The sequence below is a fragment of the Bactrocera tryoni genome, chromosome 3 (genome assembly GCF_016617805.1).
Source record: "Bactrocera tryoni isolate S06 chromosome 3, CSIRO_BtryS06_freeze2, whole genome shotgun sequence".
NCBI lineage: Eukaryota > Metazoa > Arthropoda > Insecta > Diptera > Tephritidae > Bactrocera > Bactrocera tryoni.
Window position 1 is genome coordinate 70,375,407 of NC_052501.1, and position 24,443 is coordinate 70,399,849.

At 29.7% G+C, this 24,443-nt stretch overlaps 2 protein-coding genes across 2 annotated transcripts in view; both read right to left on the minus strand.

Moving 5' to 3' along the window:
• LOC120770309 (ecdysone receptor) overlaps positions 1-24,443 on the minus strand; it is a 283,075-nt gene that overhangs the window by 50,432 nt on the left and 208,200 nt on the right. The window lies entirely within an intron of this gene.
• The window catches only part of LOC120770310 (nitric oxide synthase-interacting protein homolog), a 130,429-nt gene continuing 106,286 nt past the window's right edge, over positions 301-24,443 (minus strand). The window contains exon 2 of the mRNA XM_040097680.1: positions 301-895. Coding sequence (XP_039953614.1) covers positions 885-895 — 11 coding nt within the window. The 3' untranslated portion in view covers positions 301-884. The remainder of the gene's footprint in view (positions 896-24,443) is intronic.

The window sequence follows — 24,443 nt, forward strand, 5'->3', positions numbered from 1 at the left end:
CTCAAATAGAACTCAAAGTTTGATATTTTGCAAAAAGTGGGAAATTCATAAAAAAAGGCGAACTTGTCGCCACAACTTGCGTATTTATTTATATATTAAAATTAATTAAAATTTAGTTTAGTTTGAGCAGTGCTTTCGCAACGGCTGTATTACTATATGTTTACCCATACATATGTAAATGAATACATAAATATATATATACATGCATATATGTGTATATATATTTTATATCCACATCAACGCATTTAGTTTTCATATATTTCCATTCATTTCATTTCATTTCACTTTATTTTATTTTATTTTCTGTTCATATTTTGTATGTATTTTCGCCCTCTTAATGTTAATTGCAAAATAATAGATAAGTGCGTGTTTTTTGTATAAAGTGTGTCAAGGAGCATGTCGTTCGGCATTCTGTGTTTTGTCATGCTTACTCAGAGGCCTATGTATTGTTGCCGTTGTTTATCGACAAATGCGTACTTTTAGAAAGTACCGTTTGAAAAGCATACATGATTTGCATGTAGGCGTACACATGTCATTCATTTTTGCAATCTTTTTTCATTGAACAAATTTGTTAGCAATTATGCTCATTTCTTTTTTTTGGCTTAAGCCGACTTTCTAAGGGTTATAGAAAAATTTTGATTCATGATGAAAAGTATGCTGTATAAAATACTTATAGTTGAACCTTTCCATGTAAGGTTTGCAAATAGTTGTATGTATTGGTGTATGCTTTATACATCACACATATGTATATTTTTCAATATTTATATGTAGTACCGCGTAAATGTATGCTATGCACCTAATATTTACAGTACCTCATAAATGTATGCGCTCAAACCAGTTGAAATTTTAGGGGAAAATGAGAAATTCCGATAGCAGCAGCTAATTTATAACATACCTGTAATGAAAGAAAGTGGAAAATAGCTCGTTAATATTTTTAGATAAATAAAAATGAAAAAATATTCATATATTTCGAACAGGGTAGACCATTTTTGAAAGCAAAAAAATCATATTAGCATAAAATACATAGAAAACGCAAGATAAAATAACCAAAAAGCAAGAAAAAATAATAACATGGGTTTACTGGTTTCAAAAAATCGATTTGTTTATTGTATTTTTAAATTATACAATACAAAAATATTGTCTAAAATTATCAAGTTGATCGGAGTAATAGCTTCAGAGATACCTTGCCTTGAGAACTTGTGCGCTCGAGGCTAACTAGGCTAAGCATGCCGTCTTTAAACGCGTTTATCTCAAAACTGAGTTTTAGTGGTCGGTTAGCAAGATTTCTCTAGACTTCCTAAGCCGATCTTCGTGAAATTTTATACTGCTTTTTGAGATACAATTCTCAAAGCCTTGGATGAGGGTTTTTTTCGATTTCAATCATTTAAAAAAAATGTCGCGAAATTTACACTGTATTTTTAATTTTTTTTTTGTAAAAATGTCTGCCAAAAATTAAATTTTGAGTTTTTTTACTTCGTCCACGATCTAAGTTAAGGTTTTAACTAAAACATGTATTTTTTTAAGTTTAAATATTTTTTTTAAATATAAAATTAAATTTTTTTCCAAAAGTATCAGAATTTCTTTGCTAATAGCGTATGTTTGTAACAATAAAAAATTCTAATAAAATATTTAATTTTTTATATGAGAAAAAAATTTTAGAGAAACGGCTGTAAGCCCTTAACTCGATTACCGTCAAAACTGCGAGTCTTCTAGAAAAAAATTATATGGCAAAGTTATAGACAAAGTTGTAGGTAGTGCAAAGACATACAACTTCTATATTCACAACTTTTTCACATAACCTCAAAATTTTTGTGAAAAATACAAATAATCAAGTTTTTGTTTATTTTTATCTTGTACAAAGAATCCTTTTCTTGAGGCATTTAGTGGTGCTCATCTCAATCTCAATAGTTTGTAAGCACAGCTTACAGTGTAGCCCCTCAATTCAATCAGCTCCATCAACTTAGTCATCTTCAAAGACGTTTTCTCTTAAAATTGGAGGCAAAAGAGCCAACTCTAATAAAATTTATTCTGCAGTTTCCATATATAGTTCTCCATACAATGACCAACCTGTTTCTGTTCTGAACAAAAAAAATCAAATTTTTGGGTTTTTTTTAAATGTCACTATTTTGTCATCTTTTAATTATGTTTTCAATCGTCGGTCATTGTTGAGGCCACTGACTCCGAATTTCGTAAGTAAATTTTAATAATTTCGACACGTTGTTGGATTGTATATCTTAAATATGGCGTCGTTTGCTATTCCTATCGGTCTACTTTGTAGTGCTCTATTGAAAAGCCCTATATTTGAAAAAGTCAAATTCGTTTTAATGCCAACTGTGAACACACTTTATTTTTAAAAATTACTCGTTTGCCATATTGCGTCACGAAACTATATGAAAAAATTTCTCATCGTTTGCACGTACGCTACAGTAAGTTCAAAATCATGATTTTTTTTGTTTTTTTTCTTTAAGATTTGGTCTTTTGAACTCTGAAGCGTTTAATTAAGCGTAAAAACAACTCGAAAGAAGCAATAAAAGCAGGCAGGTGCAAAGCGTCTTATTAAAGTAACGCCAGCTTGGGTGTAAAGTGTGATTTTTTAAATGTTAACTTCACTCTAGAAATCTCAAAAGTCATTTATTTTCATTTAATGGAGCAACTTAGTGCGTTAGACAGTTAGGAGTCCTTTTAGAGCGCATTCAATCTTTTTCATATTCTTTCAAGTAGTTGTTAACGAGATATGAATTTGATCATAAGAAAAAAATAAAACTGTAAGACGGAGGTCTTTCCCGTTACAATTAAGAGCTCTTATTCGATGAGATTCTCTTAGAGAAATCTATAAGCTCAAACTTGATGAGACTTTTTAGAAGTGTTTATGAACGGATTTTTCAGAGTACCTAGCGAGAACAAATAATTGTTTTTTTTATCTATCCTAAAGTATATCTATTTACACATATTTTAAGAATGTACAGTAAAACACTTAAAAAAAACAATAAAATACTTAAAGAAAAACAACATAAAATATTAAAAAAAAAAAAATAAAATATTTGAAAAAAATAATAATTTAAAAAATAATAATTTTCGATTTACATGATTTCGATTAATGCAAACAATAAAATAATTAAAAAAAAACAACATAAAATATTAAAAAAAAAAAACAATAAAATATTTGAAAAAAAAAATATATATATTTAAAAAAAATAATTTTCAATTTACATGCAAACTTCGACGACATCTAACAAAGGTCTGCCACTGCTGCAGTGATTCCAGCCTTCTCCTTAAAAGAAACCCAAAAAAAATACTTTCTAGAATATATTGTCTCATTTAGAATACACTAAATGTAAACATTACGCTTAATTAGTAACCGACTAGTACTTATCAACAGTGTCTGCAAGATTTTTATTAAATACATAAGTTAGTTTTATACCAAAAAATCTGCCTACAGCAGCCTTTCAACCAGTCTCTTGCCAAATTTTCTCTTCCTCAGCTCTGCATGTAAGCTTTTTTATACTTTTCTGTATATAAAATACAGTTTAACAGATAGTTGTGCGCTCATAAACTGCCACAAGCAAACCAAAAGCTCTAACCATGCATTTAAACAATGATAGTTAACTAACCAGCCATTAGAGCAGACATTTACTACCGCATTGTTGAGGCGATATGCTGTTTTAAGCCGCCAACAAGAAACAAAATGGCCTTGAATTTTTAATCGAGTTTCGTTTGGTAGCAACACAACCTGAGCATAAATAAAAAAAAAAAAAATTTAAAACGAAGTTGAAGTAGAAGACACCGTCAGTGATTCTATTACCCGCCGTGTTGCTCATGTAGCGCTTACTTCCTTAATATACAGCATGAAGCTCTGCACTACTTTTCGGCCTGCTGCTACGTTTTACCCACTATAATTGTAGCACAAACGACAAGATGTTGGCTCAAAGCTTAGCAGCCGCTTCTTTGCACAGCGAAGTTTGTTTGCTTGCGTCTTATTACTTTACAATCGGCTACTACGCGTCTTCGATGGTTGTTGCTGCCACTGATTGTATACCCTGAACAGTGGTAAGTAGGTAAGAAAATCTTTTTGTTTGACAAGATATCTTCACGAAATTTGGTAGGGATTATTTTCCAAGGCAACGTAATAATATCCAAAGAACTTTTTCAGATTGGAACACTGTAGCATATAGCTGCCGTACAAACTGAACGCTCAAAATTAAGTTCTTGTATAAAAAATTTTTTTTACTCGACAAGATATCTTCACGAAATTTGGTGAGCATAATTTTTCAAAGCAACGCTTATAATATCTGATGAAATTTTTTAGATCGAACAACCATAGCATATTGCTGCCATACAAACTGAACGCTCAAAATTAAGTTCTTGTATGAAAAACTTTTTTACTTGACAAGATATCTCCACGAAATTTGGCAGGGATTATTTTCCAAGGCAACGCAATAATATCTGAAGAAATTTTTCAGATCGAACCACTATAGCATATAGCTGCCATACAAACTGAACGTTCAAAAATGAGTTCTTGTAAGAAAAACTTTTTTACTTGACAAGATATCTTCATGAAATTTGGCAGGGATTATTTTCCAAGGCAACGCTATAATATCTGAAGAAATTTTTCAGATCGAACCACTATAGCATATAGCTGCCATACAAACTGAACGTTCAAAATTAAGTTCTTGTATGGAAACTCTTGTCTTTGTAAAGGGTATTGCAGCGATTTTTCTTGTTAATTTTTTTTTTTGTGTTTTTTTTTTTTGTATAGATTCTTACCACCACCAAGCGCTGCATAGCTATTTTGCCTCGGCAGCCCCCATTGTTTTTCTTGTTGTTTTTATTTTTATTTTTTGCTTTTGTTACTGACTCTGTTGACTTTGCAGCTTTAACTTTTATTATACACCCTAAGTCTGTGCTTTATTATACGTTTCTTCTCTCTTTTTTATGCTTTTGTTGTTGTAATATTGTTTTCTTTAGTGGTATTATTCGGTCGGTCGGTCTGTCAGTTTTTGTTTAGCTGCTTACGCTTGCCTGCCTGCCTTGTCATGCTCTTGATCTTGGCCAAGCATCTGCAGCACATATCGCTTGGCTTGGTTTGTCTTGGCTCGGCTTGGTTTCAGCTGTGGTTGTGTCTATTTCTTCTTGCTTATTTCTTGATTTCTTTTTTTTTTTGCTCGTCAAGCTTAGATGAGCTTGCAATTTTCTGCGCCTGTAGCCTGCTGTGCCATGTAGTACGTGTTTTCGCTTTTTATTTATTGTGTTCGACCATTTTCAGCAGATTTCTTCGTGCTTGCTGGTTTTACTATACGGTTTTATGTGGCCCAGCTTGCATAACTAATGTGCGCTGGTGATTTTTTGCAATGCTTTCACTAACCTTTATTGCGTTCTTTTAGTTTTTGATTTTATTTGTGATATCCAGGGATGCTGTTGTTGTGTTGTTGGTGCTGCAATTTGTTTGAATTTTTCCTTAACGTCAACTGGGAGTTTAGAACTTTGTATGGGTTGATGCCAGTGCGCTGGTTTTAATTTATAACCACTCGTTGACAATATTTTATTTATTTATTTGCGGCATTAAGCTCATAAGTAGGCTTTCTCAATATAAATGAGACCCTAACACTAAGCTTTTTTGAAAGACAATTAGAGCGAAAACAACTGTGGGTCCAATAGTGGCCGCTGCTTTCGAGATATTTGTCTCGTCGACTTTCTTTTTATAAACCAAGGCGTATTCCAATCCTCGAAACAGTCGGAATAGTATTTTTCCGGTATAGTTTTCAAGATTTTTTTTCGGTTCGCATTCGCTTTTTGAGTTTTTTGTATAACCAGAAGTCGTACGGTGCCATATCAGGCGAATGAAATTCTTGCCTATAAACTAGTATACCTCTTTGAGAGAAGAGTCACATAAAAATATTTTTCAAAAACCCTTTTGCGTGAAAAATATATATAAAGTTCAACATTCGAAAAAAAAAATCTTTACTTTTTTACAAAAAATCATAACAGCTTAGAAATAAAACTATTTTTATACCAAAAACGTATATTTTTACCACAACTCAGTAATATTAAAAAGTTCTCTTCTCCATAGCAATTTTAAGCCACTCAAACGTTCAGTACTTCCTTTAAGCTAGTGCTACGTAAATACTCAGCCAAGCCTGTTTGAGAATTTTTATTTATTTTTCATAAAAATTTTTCGTACATTACGCAGCAGAAATCGTGCCGTAAAGTATTGGATATAAAGTGGTGAAACATTTATAAGTTTTCGGCAAGCTGAGCATGTGGTTTGTCGTGCAAAATTGTGCTACGCATGTGCGCCTACATTAAATTGACTGAAATACTTGTGGCTAATGCAATTGCTGCGCCCCAACTGTTGAGTACAATATGGTAACATTTGTGTGAACTAATTTGCAAAGTCATGGTGGCATGTCATTAAACATTTCATGGCAGCGAAGTTTTAGAATTCAAAGGCGGAAGTCAAAAAGTAGTAGAGCATATTTATATGTAAGAGTAAGTGAAAAAATAATTAAAATTAAATATTTTAACAGTTTTGTATATTTTCAAAATTGGTTTAGTAGTTACAAGCAGAGTTGCGAATTCTTTAATCAACAAATTTCGGATTCAGAATTGAAAATTAGACCCAAAATCGGAATTATAATTTGGAGATTTTATTTTCTAATCCCAAAATCGAAATTAAAAATTCGGAAATTTAAATCTTAATCTCAAAATCAGAATAAAGAATGTATAAAATATGTTTTAGCTGAAATTTTTTTTTACAAATAAAAATAAAAATTCGGAAAATTAATTTTTAACCTCAAAATAAAAATAAAAAATTTATAAAATATTTTTTAACTCAAAAATTTTAATAACAAATAAAATAAAAATTGCAAACTAAATTTCTAAATCCAAAATCTAAATAAAAAACTGATAAAATATAAGTAAAAATGTGACTAAAAAATAAAAAAAAATATTTTCCATATCAAAAGCCGGCATGAAATGGCATAAGAAGGAAAGATTTACATATTTCTAACTGAAAAACTATAACTTAGAGTAATTAAATGTAAATTATACAAAAAGTGCTAAAATACGTTGATATTTTATTAAAACTAAGCTTTCCTGTTCAAAAAATAACCAAAATGTTAAAACAGCAAAAGTGCAAGCTCGAAGTTCAAAAAACACGATTTTTTAAATTTTTAATAATAAACCTGGAATTACTTTTTTTTAATGCGTTATTTAGGATTTAAAATTTAATTTTTTAATTTTAACGCGATTTTTGTGATTTAGAAAATAATTATTTTTATTTTTTCTAAACAGTATTTTGGATTAGAAAGTTTAAAACTCTTCTTAAATTATGCTATTTGGAATTATAAATTAACAAAAATAAAATTATTTACATGTTTATTCCGGAATATTCATCTTTATTTTTAATACAATTTTCGTGATTTAAAAAAATATATATCTTGAATTAGAATTTTTGGGTTTAATTTTGTTTAATTGTGTAAGATTTTCATGAGTTTTTCCAGTAATTGGTATTAAAAATTTTAAAATTAGTTTTGATTAAGATTTTTTGAATTACAAATTAAAAAATAACAATTTTATTCAGATACTTGGGAATAAAAATTTAATTTTTTTTAATTATAATCCGATTTTTATAATTTAAAAACATTTATTTTTAGTTTTTAGTTTTTAGTTTTATAAGGTTAGATTTAAAATTTCTAATTAATTTAATTAATTAATTTTTTAAACTTATTTTTAATTATGACTTTTCAAATAGTAAATCAAAAAAAAAAATTAATTTAAATGTTAATTCCGTTATTTAGTATTAAATTTTTCATTTTTGTTTCTAATATGACTTCTTGTATTTAAAAAAAAAAATATTTTTAAATTTTTTTCGGTATTTGGAAAATAATTTAAAATTCAAAAACGCAATTTTTTAAATTTTTAATAAATAATTATTTAAAGGTGCATTTTTTTGTTTTTATTCGAATTTTCGAGTTATAAAAAATATTAAAATATTTTTAATTTTTCTTCTAGCCTTTGGAATTTTAAATATGAAGTTATTTTTAATTAAAATTTTCGGGATTATAAAATAAAAATAATTATTTTTATATAATTTAAAAGTATAAATTAATTTTTAATTAAAAATTATTTGAATATAATTTTTTGTAATGTATTACTTGCAAGCTGGTCCCAAGTATAGCATACCACTACTCACTTTATTTCATATACATATATTACACCTAATTCAAATAACATGCTACATTGCTCACTAAAACCAGTTACAACTCAAAAACTGACCTTTCTCTCACTTTCTAGCAAACAAATTTCGCTTCCCTTTCATTTTTGCTAGAATTTATTTTAAATATACAGAGATTATCGCGCAAACTACCGTTATTTGTCATATAACACTTAATAGTACCTTGGCTGCGACCACCAACATCTTACCGCTATTTAAGTATTAGCAAGCAGCTTCGGTTGACTTTGTGTCACCCGATATTCGCACTTCCTGAACAACTGTAAAATCGTCTTCCTCCACATTGAACACAAAAACAATGAAGCCAGCACACAATTTGTAAGAATATTCTGCGCTAGATACATAGGTACATACGTACATACGTGTCTATAAGACGCTACAACTCGCTAGTTAAACCGCTATTTAAGTATTAGCAAGCAGCTTCGGTTGACTTTGTGTCACCCGATATTCGCACTTCCTGAACAACTGTAAAATCGTCTTCCTCCACATTGAACACAAAAACAATGAAGCCAGCACACAATTTGTAAGAATATTCTGCGCTAGATACATAGGTACATACGTACATACGTGTCTATAAGACGCTACAACTCGCTAGTTAAATCGCCAGCTCAAACTAGTCGCCCAACTTTGCTATGCTGCTTGCTATGTAATTCCACACCAAAGCAAATAAAAAAAAAATATCAAAAAACAAAAAATGTTTTAAACATGCAAACCAACACAAAAATTGCTAAGATGTAGCATGCTAGACTATATTTTCTAGTGCTTAAATACTTGCATACGCTTATTCATATGCATTTATGCAACATCGTATTAAGTGCATGCCACAAGAGTTTGCAACCCGAGGCCGAGAACTTCAAGTTTCCACTGTTGCGTTTGTTAGCTGTCTCTTCCTTGTTTTTTTTTTTTTATTGTATTCTCCAAAGGCCGTAAGTCGACATTTTTACTTACAGCGTGTAGAAAATATCTTGTAAGGGGTTTGCTTACTTCGGGTTTATTTTTTATTTGTGAACTATTTATAACGTTGTCCTCATGTGTGGTGTAGCATGAAGCTTCCTGATATTGACATTCAATCATATAATTATATGCCAGAGAGCACAAAATCGTCTGTCTGGCAGAGTATATGATAACTGGATATCGTTCTGAAATTTTGCAAAGTCTTTTCTTTTCAAGAAGTTGCTCATTTTACGGGATCGGCGATATTGAATCACTATAGCATATAGCTGTCATACAAACTGCAGAAAGAAATTCAAGTTCATGTATGGAAAAGTTTTTTATTTGACAAGATATCTTCACGAAATTCGGCAAAGAATATTATCGAAGGCAAATCTATAACCTTTGAAAATGTTTTTTAGATCGGGCTACTATATCGTACAGCTGTCATACAAACTGGCCGATCCAAATCAAGTTCTCATATGGAAATCTTTTTCATTTGACAAGATATCTTCACCAAATTTGGCAGAGAATAATATTTAAGATAGTACTATAGTCTCTTAATAAATTTTTCAGATCGAACCACTATAACATATAGCTGCCATACAAACTGATCGATAAAAATCATTTCGTGTATAGAAAACTTTTTCATTTGACAAGATATCTTCACCAAATTTGGCAAGGAATATTATCGAAGGCAAACCTACAACATCCGTATAAATTTTTCAGATCGAACCACTATAACATATAGCTGCCATACAAACTGATCAATAAAAATCACTTCGTGTATAGAAAAGTTTTTTATTTGATAAGATATTTTCACCAACTTTGGCACAGAATATTGCTTAAAGGAAACCTACAATATCCGTATAAATTTCTCATATCGGGCTACTATAGCATATAGCTGCCATAGAAACTGGCCGTTCGAAATCAAGTCTTTGTAGGGAAAACTTTTGCATTTGACAAAATATCTTCACGAAATTTGGTAAAGATAAATTTCCAAAGCAACGTCATAATATTTGAAGAAATTTTTCAGAACGGGCTACTATAGCATATAGCTGTTATACAAACTGATTTATCAAAAGCATATTCTTCTATAGAAACTTTTTTATTTGATAAGATATCTTCACCAAATTTGGCACAAAATATTATCAAGGGCTAACCTATAAACTTCAAATAAATTTCTCAGATCGGACCACTATAGCATATAGCGGCCATACAAACTAACTGAACAAAGGTATGTTCTTGTATAGCAACGTTTTTATTTGTGAAGCGTATTCTTGCTTTCGTACAAATAACCAAAAGCAAATACTTTTATAAAACAATTACCACCTAACAAATATTAACGTGCGCGCCCAAAAGCTTTCTAGCTAGAGTTCAAGGCTACTTACGGTCAAATTGCGAATCAAATACTTTTCTCAACGCATTTGGCTCGCATTAGTCGGTGTGCGGTAGAGTCTTCATAATTAGTTTTAATTTAAAACGTGTGCGAATTCGTTAAAAATATACAAGAAATTATAACTTCATAAGCAAATGAAAATATTTACATATATACATACATATGTATATACAGTACTTATGCATATGTATGTAAGTATGTAAAGCATATATTAGTTATGAATACGTATGTAAGAAAATGTTGGCAAGAGCACTCACTAACTTTGGTGTATAAAATCACAACTGATGCTTTAGTGCTCGCTTTCAAATATAATAACAAAAAACACTGCGCAGCAACAGCAAAGAAAAGAGTCATGAAAAAAGTATAATTACGCTGCTAACTAAAAGTAAAATGAAAACACCACATAAAAGCGCAACGAAAACTCGCAGCGAATCACTTTCGAGCGCAAACCAAGAAAAATGATGCTTCCACGACATTCGCAACGTTGAAGCGCGATTTTCAGCAACTTTTTTCTAAGCTTCACGCTTGGCACAACTAGTTTCTTGCTTTTCATTTTGCTATGCAAGCACGCTCATTTTCTTAGCGCTTCACTTTTGCACAGAAATGCAAACCAAAGAAACATAGAAACGAAATCACGCTCAACCGCAACAGTTGCTTTTACTATTTTCCACATTTCTAGCATTTTCCAAGCCATGCCGAGACATGGCAGTTGTGCATCTCACCAACACACGTTTGTCATATCGTCATGGCGTCTTAGCAACGTCAAAAGCAATGCCTCAACGCTGGTGGACTTGTTGTCTGCGCAGTTTTTGGTCGCTTTGGTCTTGGCACTGGTAGCACCACTTTCAATTCGTTCCACTGTTGTTGCAGTTGCATGGCCAACTACAAACTACTACTACTAGAAAGAAGCGACAAGCACCATAAATTGGCAAAAGCCACATAGCGTAAAATTCAAAGCCAAGTTTAACTGAATAATTTCACGCAAGCGACCAAGTAAGCGCAGACTGTAGCCACACTACGTCGTTAAGTTGATTATGCTGTAGACATGCAACTCAGCCACTCAGCCGTGGGGCCACCGACTGACTCCTCTACCCAACTACATACCTACCTACAAACCAAGCGGCGCAGCTAACTTTCTGTTATGGTGCTGTGCCAGCTATAATAACCGGCCTGCCGAACTACCTGTTTGCCCTGCCTCACTCACTCACTGGCTTACTAACTGGCTAACTTACTTGTTCATCGCATTTAAGTAGTCAGATTGTACCAGGCAGCGCTGAGTTTTTAATCTCGTCAGTTTGTATTTTGGACTTGAGTTTGAGCTCAGTAGAAGTTTGTGTGCATTGTAATGCATTTGTAGTTGTTATTATTATTTTTGTTGTTGCAAAAAGCACTTGCAATGTCAAAATTGTGTTGAATTTTGTTTTCGGTTGCCGATTGATGGCCGCTTTGTTAGTTTCGTTGCAGTTTTGCGCTTGACAAAGTTGAGGTGGTGGCGAAGTTCCTCGCTTAAGTCTTTAGTTTTGAAAATAGAGGAAACCATCAATTTGTTTACACTAAACAGGGTATATCAAGTGTGCCACAATGTTTGTAACACCTAATAGCAAACGTCGAGGACTTTGGAAAGTAGATAAATTTTATATAAATTATTAGCCTGACGTCAGTTTGTCTGTTTATATCCGAATTAGTACTCAGTTTTTGAGATATTGAGCTGAAATTTCTCACACATACTTTTTTCACCAAGAAACTACTAATTATTCAAAACCGTCGATATCGGATCACTATAGCATATAGCTGCCATACAAACTGAACGATCGGAATTAAATTTTTGTATGGAAAACGTTTGTATTTTAGAAGATATCGTCATAAAATTTGGCACGGAGTATTATGTTAAATAATTCTACAATCTGCAAAGAAATATTTCAGATCGGAACACTATAGCATATAGCTGTCATACAAACTGTCCGATCAAAAGCATGTCCTTGTATGGAAAACTTTTTTATTTAATAAGATATGTTCACGAAATCTGGCTCGAATTATTATGCAATACAATAGAATAATCTCCCAAGAAATTATTGAGATCAGATCACTTTAGCGTATAGCTGCCATACAAACTCAACGATCAAAATCAAGCTCTTATATGGCAAACTTTTTTATTTGACAAGATACCGCTACGAAATTTGACATATATTATTGTCCAATACAACGTTACAATCTCCGAAGCAAATGTTCAGATCGGACCATTATATCACATAGCTGCCATACAAACTGTCTAACCAAAATTCATATAAATATCGTTTTATATCCTTTTATACTGTAATAAAAGCACCAATGAAGGCTATTATGGCCTCGGTGTTGTTAACAGATTTTCTTGTTTTTTAATTACATAACATTTAAACCGGTTTTCAGTACTTTATACTTCAATGTATCGAAAAATAACGATTCTTAAATCAAGAAATTAAAACTTTCTGATTAATTATGTAAAATTTTCGGCCACACCTGCCACCCAATACATACAAGGTGCTCAGAGATTGGCAGGTGTCAGACTAAACGTTTAAAATTTACATGATTTGATCTCAAAGACTATAAAGAAAAATGTATATTAGCAGTTTCTCGGTAATTTTGAGGCATAAAGCTTTGAAATGGCCACCCAAAGAGAATGCGTATAATTTAAATAAATTAATGAAATTTTAAAATATATCTCTTTTTTATTTATTGTTTTTTTTTTTATTTTTTTCTTTTCTAATTCTATCTTATTTATTTTTAATTGTTTTTATTTTATATTAATTCTCGGCTGGTTCTTCAGTTACCTTCTGCGCGAAACTCAAATAAGTTGCAGCCTTTCGCGGCTTGGTATATGTTGCTATTACTTTTTTTCTTACAAAAGAAAATAAAGGTGTTTCGATACACTCCTCGGCTGCCAGAAAAGGTGTTCGCTATTGCTGTTTTCGGTCGCGCATCTACAACAATGTATGTCCTACGTGTTTTTGCTGTTGTTTTACACTTAATTTCTGCTTGGAAATTATATATATTTTTAGATTTGATTAATGATATTATACGTGTCGGCGGTTATTTCATATCTGCACACGTATACAAACACACAGATTTGTGTCTAGCGCACAAAAGTAGCAACAAATTTAAGCCAACTTGCCGTCGTATCCCACGAGTCGCCGCTTCTATTTAGACTTAAATATATTATTTTAAGTTTTTTCTATAATTTCGGCATTTTTTTCGTTTCCAAATTTCTGCTATTATATTATTTTAGTGCAAGATCATTAAGGATATTTTTTTAAGCTACGTTCAGCGCTTAAAATTTTGTTATTCTAAGCAATCGCCGCCATGAGGCTGAGTGTGTCTTGGCTTCATTAATGCCGAAAAAAGTGAAACGTAAACAAAACGAAGGCTTGCTTAGGTTTTAGATTTCAGCAAAACGCTATTAACAATAGCAAATTAAGTTAAGAAAAAATGCGGCAAAAAACATTTCGTTATTTACTTGCGTCTTTTTTTTTTTTCTTAATTAAAATTTCGACTGGCTTTGCGTGTGCGAAGTGGAAAATTATCTTCGAAATCGCTGAAATCACATGCAATTATTTTGTTTTTGCTTTTAGCTGAAATTTTTCGATGTTAAAAATATACATATATGTACATTTTATACATACAAGCACGTATATTTTAGATGTATAATGTATAGCTTTTGAGATATGACATCATCCGATGAGTAGGCTCAGCAAAAGCTTGGCAAATTAAAAGTGAAACGCACAAAAAATATTTGACTTCAATACTTCAAAAAAGGAGAAAAATGTATTGCAGTATTACTCATTTGCGCTCGGCAGAAAAATTGGAGTATTTGCTGGTGATTTTCCAATAAGCGCTTACTAGGATAGGAATACTTATACTCGAAAAATTGTATTGCTAAAATAATTATCAAAGTAGCAACATATATTTTGTATAAATTTTTACTAAAATTTTAATTATTATTTTTAAATTTTTTTTATGTGTAAGAAGTTAAGTAAAAATATTTTAATAATTTTTTGAATATATATTTATTTTTAACATCTTCAAAACATTTTTTGTTTTATTTTTTATTATTCCTATATTCTATAGTCTTTTGTACCTTAAGATAGGATTTTTAAGCATACAAGTTTTGGAAAAAATATTTTTTATTCTTAAAATAAATTTTTTAAAATAGAAAAATTTTTAATGAATACTTGTTTTAGAGTTATTGGGTGCTATAATTCAATTAAAAAACTTCTTTTTAAATAACACTTTTTGTTTATTTAATTTTTTTTTGAATTTCAAAATAGAAATACTAAAATTGAAAATTTCGAAAAATAATTTTCTGTTTATTTAATATTGTTTTTTAATTTAAAAATAGAGAAATACTAAAATTGTAAATTTCGAAAAATAATTTTCTGTTTATTTAATATTGTTTTTTAATTTAAAGATAGAGAAATACTAAAATTGCAAATTTCGAAAAATAATTTTATGAAACCAAATATTTTTTTTCAATTCAAAGTGAAAATTTCGAAAAATAATTTTCTGTTTATTTAATATTGTTTTTTAATTTAAAAAAAGGGAAATACTAAAATTATAAATTTCGAAAAATAATTTTATGAAACCAAATATTTTTTTTTCAATTTTTAAATAAAATTTAAAAATAATTTTAATGTAAATATTTTAAATATTTTTATATAAATTTACTAAAAATTATTTTTAATTTTTTTTAAAATTTTTAATTTTATATTTAAAAAATTTTATTTTATTTTATTTTTTAGTTCTTCAATACTTTTTTGTAACTTGATATAGAAATTTTAAGCATAAAAGTTTTGGAAAAAGTATTTTTTGTTGATACAATAATTTTCTTAGTTAATGCATGCTATATTTCAATTAAAAATTGCAAAAATGTTCTAAAAATTAAGCATGGTTATTTTAAACCTTTTTTTAAATTATTATTTTTTCTTAATTTCATATTTTTTGAATTTGAAAATAGAAATACTAAAATTGAAAATTTCGAATAAATAATTTTATGAAGCCAAATATATATATATTTTTGTTAATATTTTGTATGTATCAAATTTTACTAAAAATTATTTTAATAACTTTTCGTATTATTTTAAAAAATTTTCGAATTATTTTAATAATTTTTTGTATAAAATTTTTTATTTTTATATTTAAAAAACTTTACTTTATTTTATTTTTTAGTTCTTCAATATTTTTTTGTAACTTAATATATGTATTTTAGCATAAAAGTTTTGGAAAAAATATTTTTTGTTGCTACAATAATTTTCTTAGTTAATGCATGCTATATTTCAATCAAAAAATGCAATAATATTTTGAAAATTATTTAAAGAAATTTTATTTTTTTTAACTAATTGTTTTTTTTTAATTTAATATTTTTCGAATTTGAAAAAAATACTCAAACCGAAAATATTGAAAAATATTTTTATGTTGCTAAACTAGTTAAAAAAAATATTTATTTATAAAAACTGTTTTCAATTAAATTTTTTTTAATAACAAACTGAAAAAAATATTTTATGATTCATTTCCAAGCAAAATAATGTAATTAGTGGAATTTACTAAAAAAGATTTAAATTATTTTTAAATATTAAAACAAAAATAATAAATACAAATGTATCTCTGTTTTAAAAGAAAAATATTATTTATCGTTAATATCGAAATAAAAAAATATTTACATACAAAAAATAAAAATATTTGAAAACCAAAAACAAAACAAAAAATAATAAATGTTTCGTTTTTTTTTAATTGAACATTTTTCGAATTTGAAAATAAAAATACTCAAACCGAAAATTTTAAAAAATATTTGTTTATTGCTAAACTAGTTAAAAAAATATTTATTTTTAAAAACTGTTTTTAATTAAATTTTTTTAATAACAAACTGAAAAAAATATTTTATGATTAATTTCCAAGGAAAATAATTTAATTTATTTTTGAATATTAAAAAAAAGTTATAAAAATTATAAACAAAAATGTATCTCTATTTTAAAAGAAAAATATTATTTATTGTTAATATCGAAACAAAAAAAATATATACATACATATATAAAATAAAAATATTTGAAAACAGAAAAAAATTGATTTAATAACTTTTTAATATATTTTAATTCATAATTTTTAAATTTTTTTGCCTTAAAAATTATTTTTATTTATATTTTGGTATTTTTCTTTACTGAATTTATTACTTAAATTTTTTTAATCTTTAATTTTTTTTCGTCAAAATTTGAAATTTTTTAAATTTTATTTTACATTTCTTTTGTTATAAAATCGAAAAATTTTAGGCATATTGTATGTATATTTCGTTTTTTAATATAAAAGCAAAGTGTGCATTTCGCCATAATTTGTCATTGACCGGTTCTCGCCACATGCCGCAAAACAAAAGCAAGAAGTAAGACAAAGGCTATACATATGTATGTAAAAAAGCTACAAAAATCGGCATTTTTTTTTGGAAGCTGCGCCTACTGCACACATTTTTTGCAACAATTTGATTTATCTGCTTGTCAGTTGATCCCGCGAAGAATTGTGCAAATATTGTTTTCATCATTTTTTAAGCGCATTTTTTATGCATTAATTTGTCGCATTTATTTTGACTGCAGCAAGCGTTATGTTTTTGCACATTTTTACTTCCTACGAATTCCTTTAATGCGTATAACGTGCGCTTTATCCACAGACACATACACACATGCAAACACGGAAATATGCATCATTTTATGCAAATACTTGTATTTATTTTTCAAAATTTATTTTCCGTTCTCACCGTCGTCGGGACGTCGGTTCAAACTTTCAAGCCGGCCCTTGTCGTGTAGTGCCAGCAACTTTGTCGCTTTTCATTTCCTTGCGCCATTTGCTTTTGGTGCGACATGCATAATTTTGTGTTTCTCCGAATTGGCCGCACTTCGACAGCATTTCATTTTATTTTTGCAACTTTTTTTTGCAACTTATGTTTGCCTAATAACTTGATTGCCTTACGGCGCCCTCCATTACGCCGTTTGTATGTGCCTTGTTTGTCTTGCAAAAAAATTCTCATGCGCTTCGCTGGCAAAATGCATTAGTGATTTCTGACTAAAAGCCAGTGTTTTTTGCATTATTTATTTGTGCGCTTTCGTGAGTTTTCAATTTGATAAAAATATACGAAATACAATAAAATTTGAGGGTAAATTTGCTAAAGTTTTGGAGTTGTGGGTCAAATTCGATATCATGTGGAGTTTATCATGTAACAGAAGCATAAAAAACTAATTTTGGGCATATTTTTGTAGGTTTGTGCCTTAAACTCGCGTTTAAGATTTTGTAAATTTCAAAAATTTTCGTCGGTTTTCAATTCGTTGAAAATACATAAAAGTTGTTAAAGCAAATCATTTTACATTTTTATTTGAGTCTTAAACTCGAGTTTAAGGAAAAACAAATTTTGGGCATATTTTTGTAGGTTTGTGCCTTAAACTCGCGTTTAAGATTATGTGTGCCTTAAACTCGAGTTTAAGATTTTGTGAATTTCAAAAATTTTCGTAAGTTTTTAATTCGATAAAAAACAAAAGATGTTAAAGCAAATCATTTTAAATTTTTAGTTGAGTCTTAAACTCGAGTTTAAGGTTTTGTGAACTTGAGCCTTAGACTCGTATTTATGGTTTTGTGTTAATGAACAACTTTCATAATTTTTCAGTCTGGTAATAATAAAAATTTCACGGCAGTTTCTAGATTTTTGTCTTAAACTCGAGTTTAAGGTTTTGTGAATTTGAGGCTTAAGCTCGGGTTTACGATTTTGTGTTTACGAAAAACTTTTGAGATTTTTTGGTTTGATAATAATAAACATTTAGAGGCAGTTACTAGATTTTTGTCTTAAACACGAGTTTAAGGTCTTGAGAGTTTGGAAAATTTTAGTGAGCTTTCAATTCGTTAAAAATGTATAAAAGAAAATTTTCTTAAAAATTGTGTTTGATACTTAAACTCGAGTTTAAAGTTTTGAGTTTATGCACAACATTCGCGATTTTACAGTTTGAGATATCAATATTATAATAATCATGAAATAAAAGTTTTTTGAATTTGAAAAATTGCTTAAGTTCTCAATACGACTAAATTATATGCAAAATTTTCAAAAATGCGCATGAGTCTTAAACTCGGGTTAATGATTTCATATACATTATAAAATAAAATTAAATGGAAATTTTTGCTTTAGTCTTAAACTGGAATTATGAAAGGTTAATTCTACATTTCTATCCAAAAACATATATAAAAAAAAATAAAATAAAAAAAAAGCTGTTTTTAGCCTTAAACTCGAGTTTAACTCCACTAGTTGATAAAGGTTTGTGAAAATTATGTGATTTCACTAAATTAGATAATTTTTTTAAATTTTTGCGAATTTTCCTTGCTATGGTAAACTCTGAGTTAATGTTAAACACCGAAATACTAAGTCTTAAACTTGAGTTTAACCCCACTAGTTAAGAGTTTTTGAAAAACTTCTGCGATTTCATTAGACTAAACATTTTTTTTAATTTTTCTGAATTTTTCTTTCCATGATAAACTTTGAGTTAAAGTTAAACACCAAAATATTTAATAATTTTGAAATAATTTGAGTCATATGTAAAATTAGTAAAAATCTTTGTTCAACCACTACACACCTATAATAAATACGTATATTTATGCCTGAGACAAATTAAATAAAAAAAAATTTTCTGCCAGCAATAAAAATCATCGATATGCAAATATTATGAATCAATTTTTTATATTTTTTAAATTTATTATTATTATTTTTTAATTTTATGACATTATTGTAAATATTTGAGCAAAAAGTGGATATACTTGTTTGCGTTTTAAATGACGGGTAATGAACTCGTAAATATATTTTTATTTATCTATACAGTTGAACTTCCATAATTAGAACTGCTATTACTCGAAGTTCTCCATAACTTGAACTGCTATAACTCGATGTTCTCCATAACTCGAACACTTGAATTGGCAATAGAAGCCAAATTTCACGCGAATTTCCTTCCATAACTCGAAGCCTCTCTAAATAGAGTTGTTTTTTTGTGGATTGTGTTGATTCGGGTTAGGCAAGTTCAAATGTATTAAAAAAATTTCTAACTTTTTTGTGTTCAAATTTAAAATGTAAAAACAAAATTCATGAAATTTAACTGCGCTCGAAATGCAAATAATAAATCAATAATATTTACTAAAAAAATATCACAAGAAAGCAAGTTTAATTGCAAAGAAATTGTAAAAAAAAATTGGAATAACTTTTTCAGCGGAATCAAGTTTGAGTTTCTACATATTTATTAGCATCATCAAAAAATTTTAAATTGAGTTCCTTTTTATTGTTAATGGTTCTCTACATCATATTACATATATATATATATATATTAATAACTTTTAAACTTCCACTGGCCAATATATAACCCAATTACGTCTCTTGTAAAATATTCTTTTTTCACAGCCGCCCCAAAAGTATATGTCCAAGTGGATCTAGGTCTCACTACTGCGTCATATTTGATAATATTCTGAACAAGAAACTTATCAGCACCCCAGCCTACAGGCACTTGAAGCCTCAGCGTTCACTAAAATAACTATTTAATGCACGAAATATATTTTTTCTTAAACTTTTTAGTTCAACCTCTGCAAATGACACATTTGCTACCATTTATTTCACGCCGCACCGCTCGCATATGTTTATTATATGATAATTATAGCGAGTATGAGAAAAAACAAAAAAAAAACAAAAGAAGTGGAAAACAGTTCAGCTACATGGTCAAGCAAAAATATAAATAATGAAGTCAAGTGTGACGCGTTGGGATGACAATAAATGATTAATGTGTGACAGTGATGGCGGCAAATAAACAATAGGGCATGAATAGCTAAGGCAAACTTAAACGAACAGATAGTGCAAAATCTGAAATGAGACAAAAGAAACCAGTAACCGAAATCTGCGTCAAAAATCAAAAAAATATTAACTGCACGCTATGAAAAGCTGGTAACTAGAATACATACGCACAAGAAAAAAACAGCTTATATAGTTATAATAAGATAATTTAAAAAAAATATAAAACAAAAATTAAAAAAAAATAAATAAATAAAAAGAAGGAAAAATGTTAACTTGTGCATTTCTAATAACATAAATATATATAGCATAAAATTTTCAGCTTAAACAGTCAGATATACCCAATGTATAACCAATATATACCCATTTTATAACCAATATATACCCATTTTATAACCAATATATACCCAGTTTATAACCAATATATACCTACTTTATAACCAAAACTCAAATTTGGTTTCAATATGAGTGGTTTCTATCATATTGTTTTTTTTTCACCTGTAAACATATGTTATGTTATTTCGCACTTTAGTTGACGAAGCAAATTTTCAAACAAGGACTTGACTTTGCAGAGTCAATTTGTTTAGCAGTTACATGCTATAATGGTTCGATCGGCATACTTTGTTTGGAAACTGTAACTTTGTCTGAAGGAAGGAACCAACCAAATACCAAATTTCGATAGTAGTCCGATATCGGATCCGCTGGATCAAATAAGCAGATTCTTTAGGAAAAAAGGTTGTATCCAAAATTTCAGATCGATATCTCAAAAACTCAAGGATGAACAAACAAACAAGTGAAAATCGCTTCAGGGTCTCCATCATTCATTTCCCTCAGTTACAAATTTCATGACAAACTCAATATAACTTGATCAGGGTATAAAAACAGAAACTCTAAGAAGCAAATTATGATGAGCGCAACAATGTTGTTGCGTAAATTACTCAACAAAAGCAGGGAAGACAACAATCATGTCAGCTTAGCTAACAAAAGCAGCAAACAGATTATGAAACCACAAAAAAACGCCAGGAGTTGGACTTCTGCACAGTTGGACTACACTGGCGTCCTGTGAGAGCCGCCACATTGGCGTCTGCAAAGCGGAAGCCGCGCAAGGGATGTCAAAAAAGACGCTCAATTATAAGAAAAAAAAGTTGTTGTAATATGTTTTGTTGTTGTATTGTTGTATTTGGTTTTGTTGTTGCTATTTAGCTACCCCTATTGCTGGCAATAACTAACTGCAAACGTATGTGGTCCGGCTTTTGGTCAGCCTATGCGCCGGTCATTTAGAATTTCACACGCAAATTTCCATTGTCCTACAAGCGAATCATAAGGAGATTGATAAAAGGGTTTAAGTTGACAAGGGTTGCGGTTATTTGAGTTTAACTAGAGACACAATCCGTTGTATGCAGAACAACATAGATTGACAATAGATTGTGGATAAGAAAATGTATTCCGTAAAAGACATGCCTTGATTAAATGCTGATGATATAAGTTTGGTAAACCATATTGCAATTTCTTCCAATCGCAGATATAAATTAAGCTCCTACACGACAAAATAATTAATAGAAATTCAAAGAACAGCTGGTACGATGAGGACTGTCGTGTAGCAGTGGAGAGAAAGTGAAAGATACCGTGAGTTGAAGAGGGAAACGATGCTCAAAATTTCTACAAAAAGTTGCGGCGACTAACAGTAGGTTTCAAGGCCGGAACATACTTGTTGTGTGCTCTGCCCAATCCACAAAAAGGGACCACAATCTAAGCCGTGGAATAAGCCTTCTCAATATTGCATATAAGGTTCTATCGAGAGTATTGTGTAAGCTGACTTTAAACAGTACCAAAAGTTCCAACAGGATCCTCTCCAAGCCGTTCGAAACCACACCGGTGGAGAGATCAGTTGTAGAAGGACCTGGCTACACTTGATTGAGGTACCAAAAAGCGAAAAAAGAAAAGACTGACGCGCTATTGTTAACTCGACTATAACCGCATAAGCGGTGTCTATGTCAGTAAAGAAGAAGAAGCGGACTCATACCGGAAATCCTCGCAAGGTTGGATTGCAATAGTTGCTTCCAGATGCGAATATCCTCCCGGCGTGAATGGAGAATAGGTTTATTAGGGGAGCAGAATACTATCTCGATCCAAGAACCGCTAGAAACTATAAGGAAGGAGCTAAATTTGAATAAATAGCTCAGAGCAGACAGAAATCCACAGCCAAATGCAAGACAGCGAACAGTTGTGGCAGTCTCCAAAAATTTCTGATTATTCATACCTTAACGAATTCACGGCCGATAGTTTTCGGTACAATGTTAAGCCAGTGTTCGAAAATTTCTGATTATTCTTAAATAAAAATGTTCAAAGATGGTCGAAATTCGCGGATAGAAAATGCAAGATATGAGATTAAGTGAAATATATAATAATAATAATAAAAAAATTGTTCAGTACATACGCTTTTGATGTTTACTAGCATCAAATTATATTAAAAAAGAGCCATACCTGAAATAAAAAAAATAGAAGTGGAATTTAGAAATGTTGAAAATGTAATAGATATATACTTGTATAAAAATGTTGCTTAAATTACTTAATTATATCCTAATATCAGATAGTGATTGCTCACTTTTTTGCTTCTAATAAGAATAATTACGCCAATAATAATTCTGTTGTTATTGTAGTGGCAGAATTCTGTCGAGTTGACAGTCGTGGGAAAGGCCAATAATAATTCTCAAGATATCCGATTAATGGGAGGGCTAGGTGTTTATATACCTTTGACTTCAGGGTGCCTAAAGAATCAGAACAAATGTTAATAAAGAATAGGATCACCACCACCAGATGGGTTGAAGCAAGAGGTATTTAAATCTGTTTAAGGTATCGGGATAGCGCCTGCTTACTTACTAGCCTAGGAAGAGGTGGTATCTCTCTAAGTTTGATAAATTTTCATAGAATTTTGATACTTAAAATACAAAAAAGAAATATGTAAAACGAATGGAGGAATACAAATTTCAATTATCATTTTTTCACTTTTCAAAACTACGAATTTTTGTATTGAAAAAAATCCCTCCGAAGTAGATTTTTTATGAAATTGTATAGTTTACAAGTATTCACATTGTTAAATATTGTATATTAAACGATTCAAAAATTATGTTATTTTTATTGAAACGCATTTTTTAACATATTATTTATTTGTATCTGAAATTTTGAAAGCTTACCGCCAGCTTTTAAAATAAAGGCCAAAAATTGTGCTCTTCAAGCATATTTTTTTTCCTACACAAAGGTTGATTTTAATTCACAAATTCGTTATTGGCTTCTTGCCCACCCTAATGTATACACATATATACATATGGTATGGTAATTGATAAATATACTATATATACATAGATTCGAGTGCCTAATAACTTGAGTAAATGACAACTATTTGGTTACTTTATTACTTTTGAATTTGGGTCAAATAGGTTGAAAGCTTACACCTACAATTGCTTTTAGGCTTATCGGCTTTCGAATATTTTTTGTGTTGTAAAACTTTTTGCTTTTTGCATAGATAGTTTTTGTAAGCCACAGAAATGTGACACGTGAAGCCCACATAGCTGAGTGTGGAGAGTTTGAAGAAATGAAAGCAAATAATTGAAAACGCAAGCCGGCTATCAAACCAGCAATCAGTGGTGCAATTAGCAACTGAGTGCGAAAAAAATCAATAAAAATCAATAAAAATTGTCAAAATTATTTTGTTACAAAAATAAGAAAATTATTCATAAAATTATTATTTTTGCTGCCTAATGCAGCTGACTTCTACAGTCATGTCAATATAAAAAAATAATTCTACAAATTTATTAAATTTGTTTGCCAACATTTTTACTTTTTTATTAAAAATTTTTATCACCTTTCATACTTTTTTTAATTTTTTTTTTTAATTTTCTTAAATTTTTAAGCCCAAACAACATTTCTATCCACTCCTTTCATACACTTTCATACACTTTTTTTGCTTTTGTCTTATGTTTTCTTTTTATTTCTTTCACCGCCTGTTTTTCGCTCACGCTTTTTAACTCCTCCGCTGTCAAACAAATTATAATTTCGCACTCGGCAAC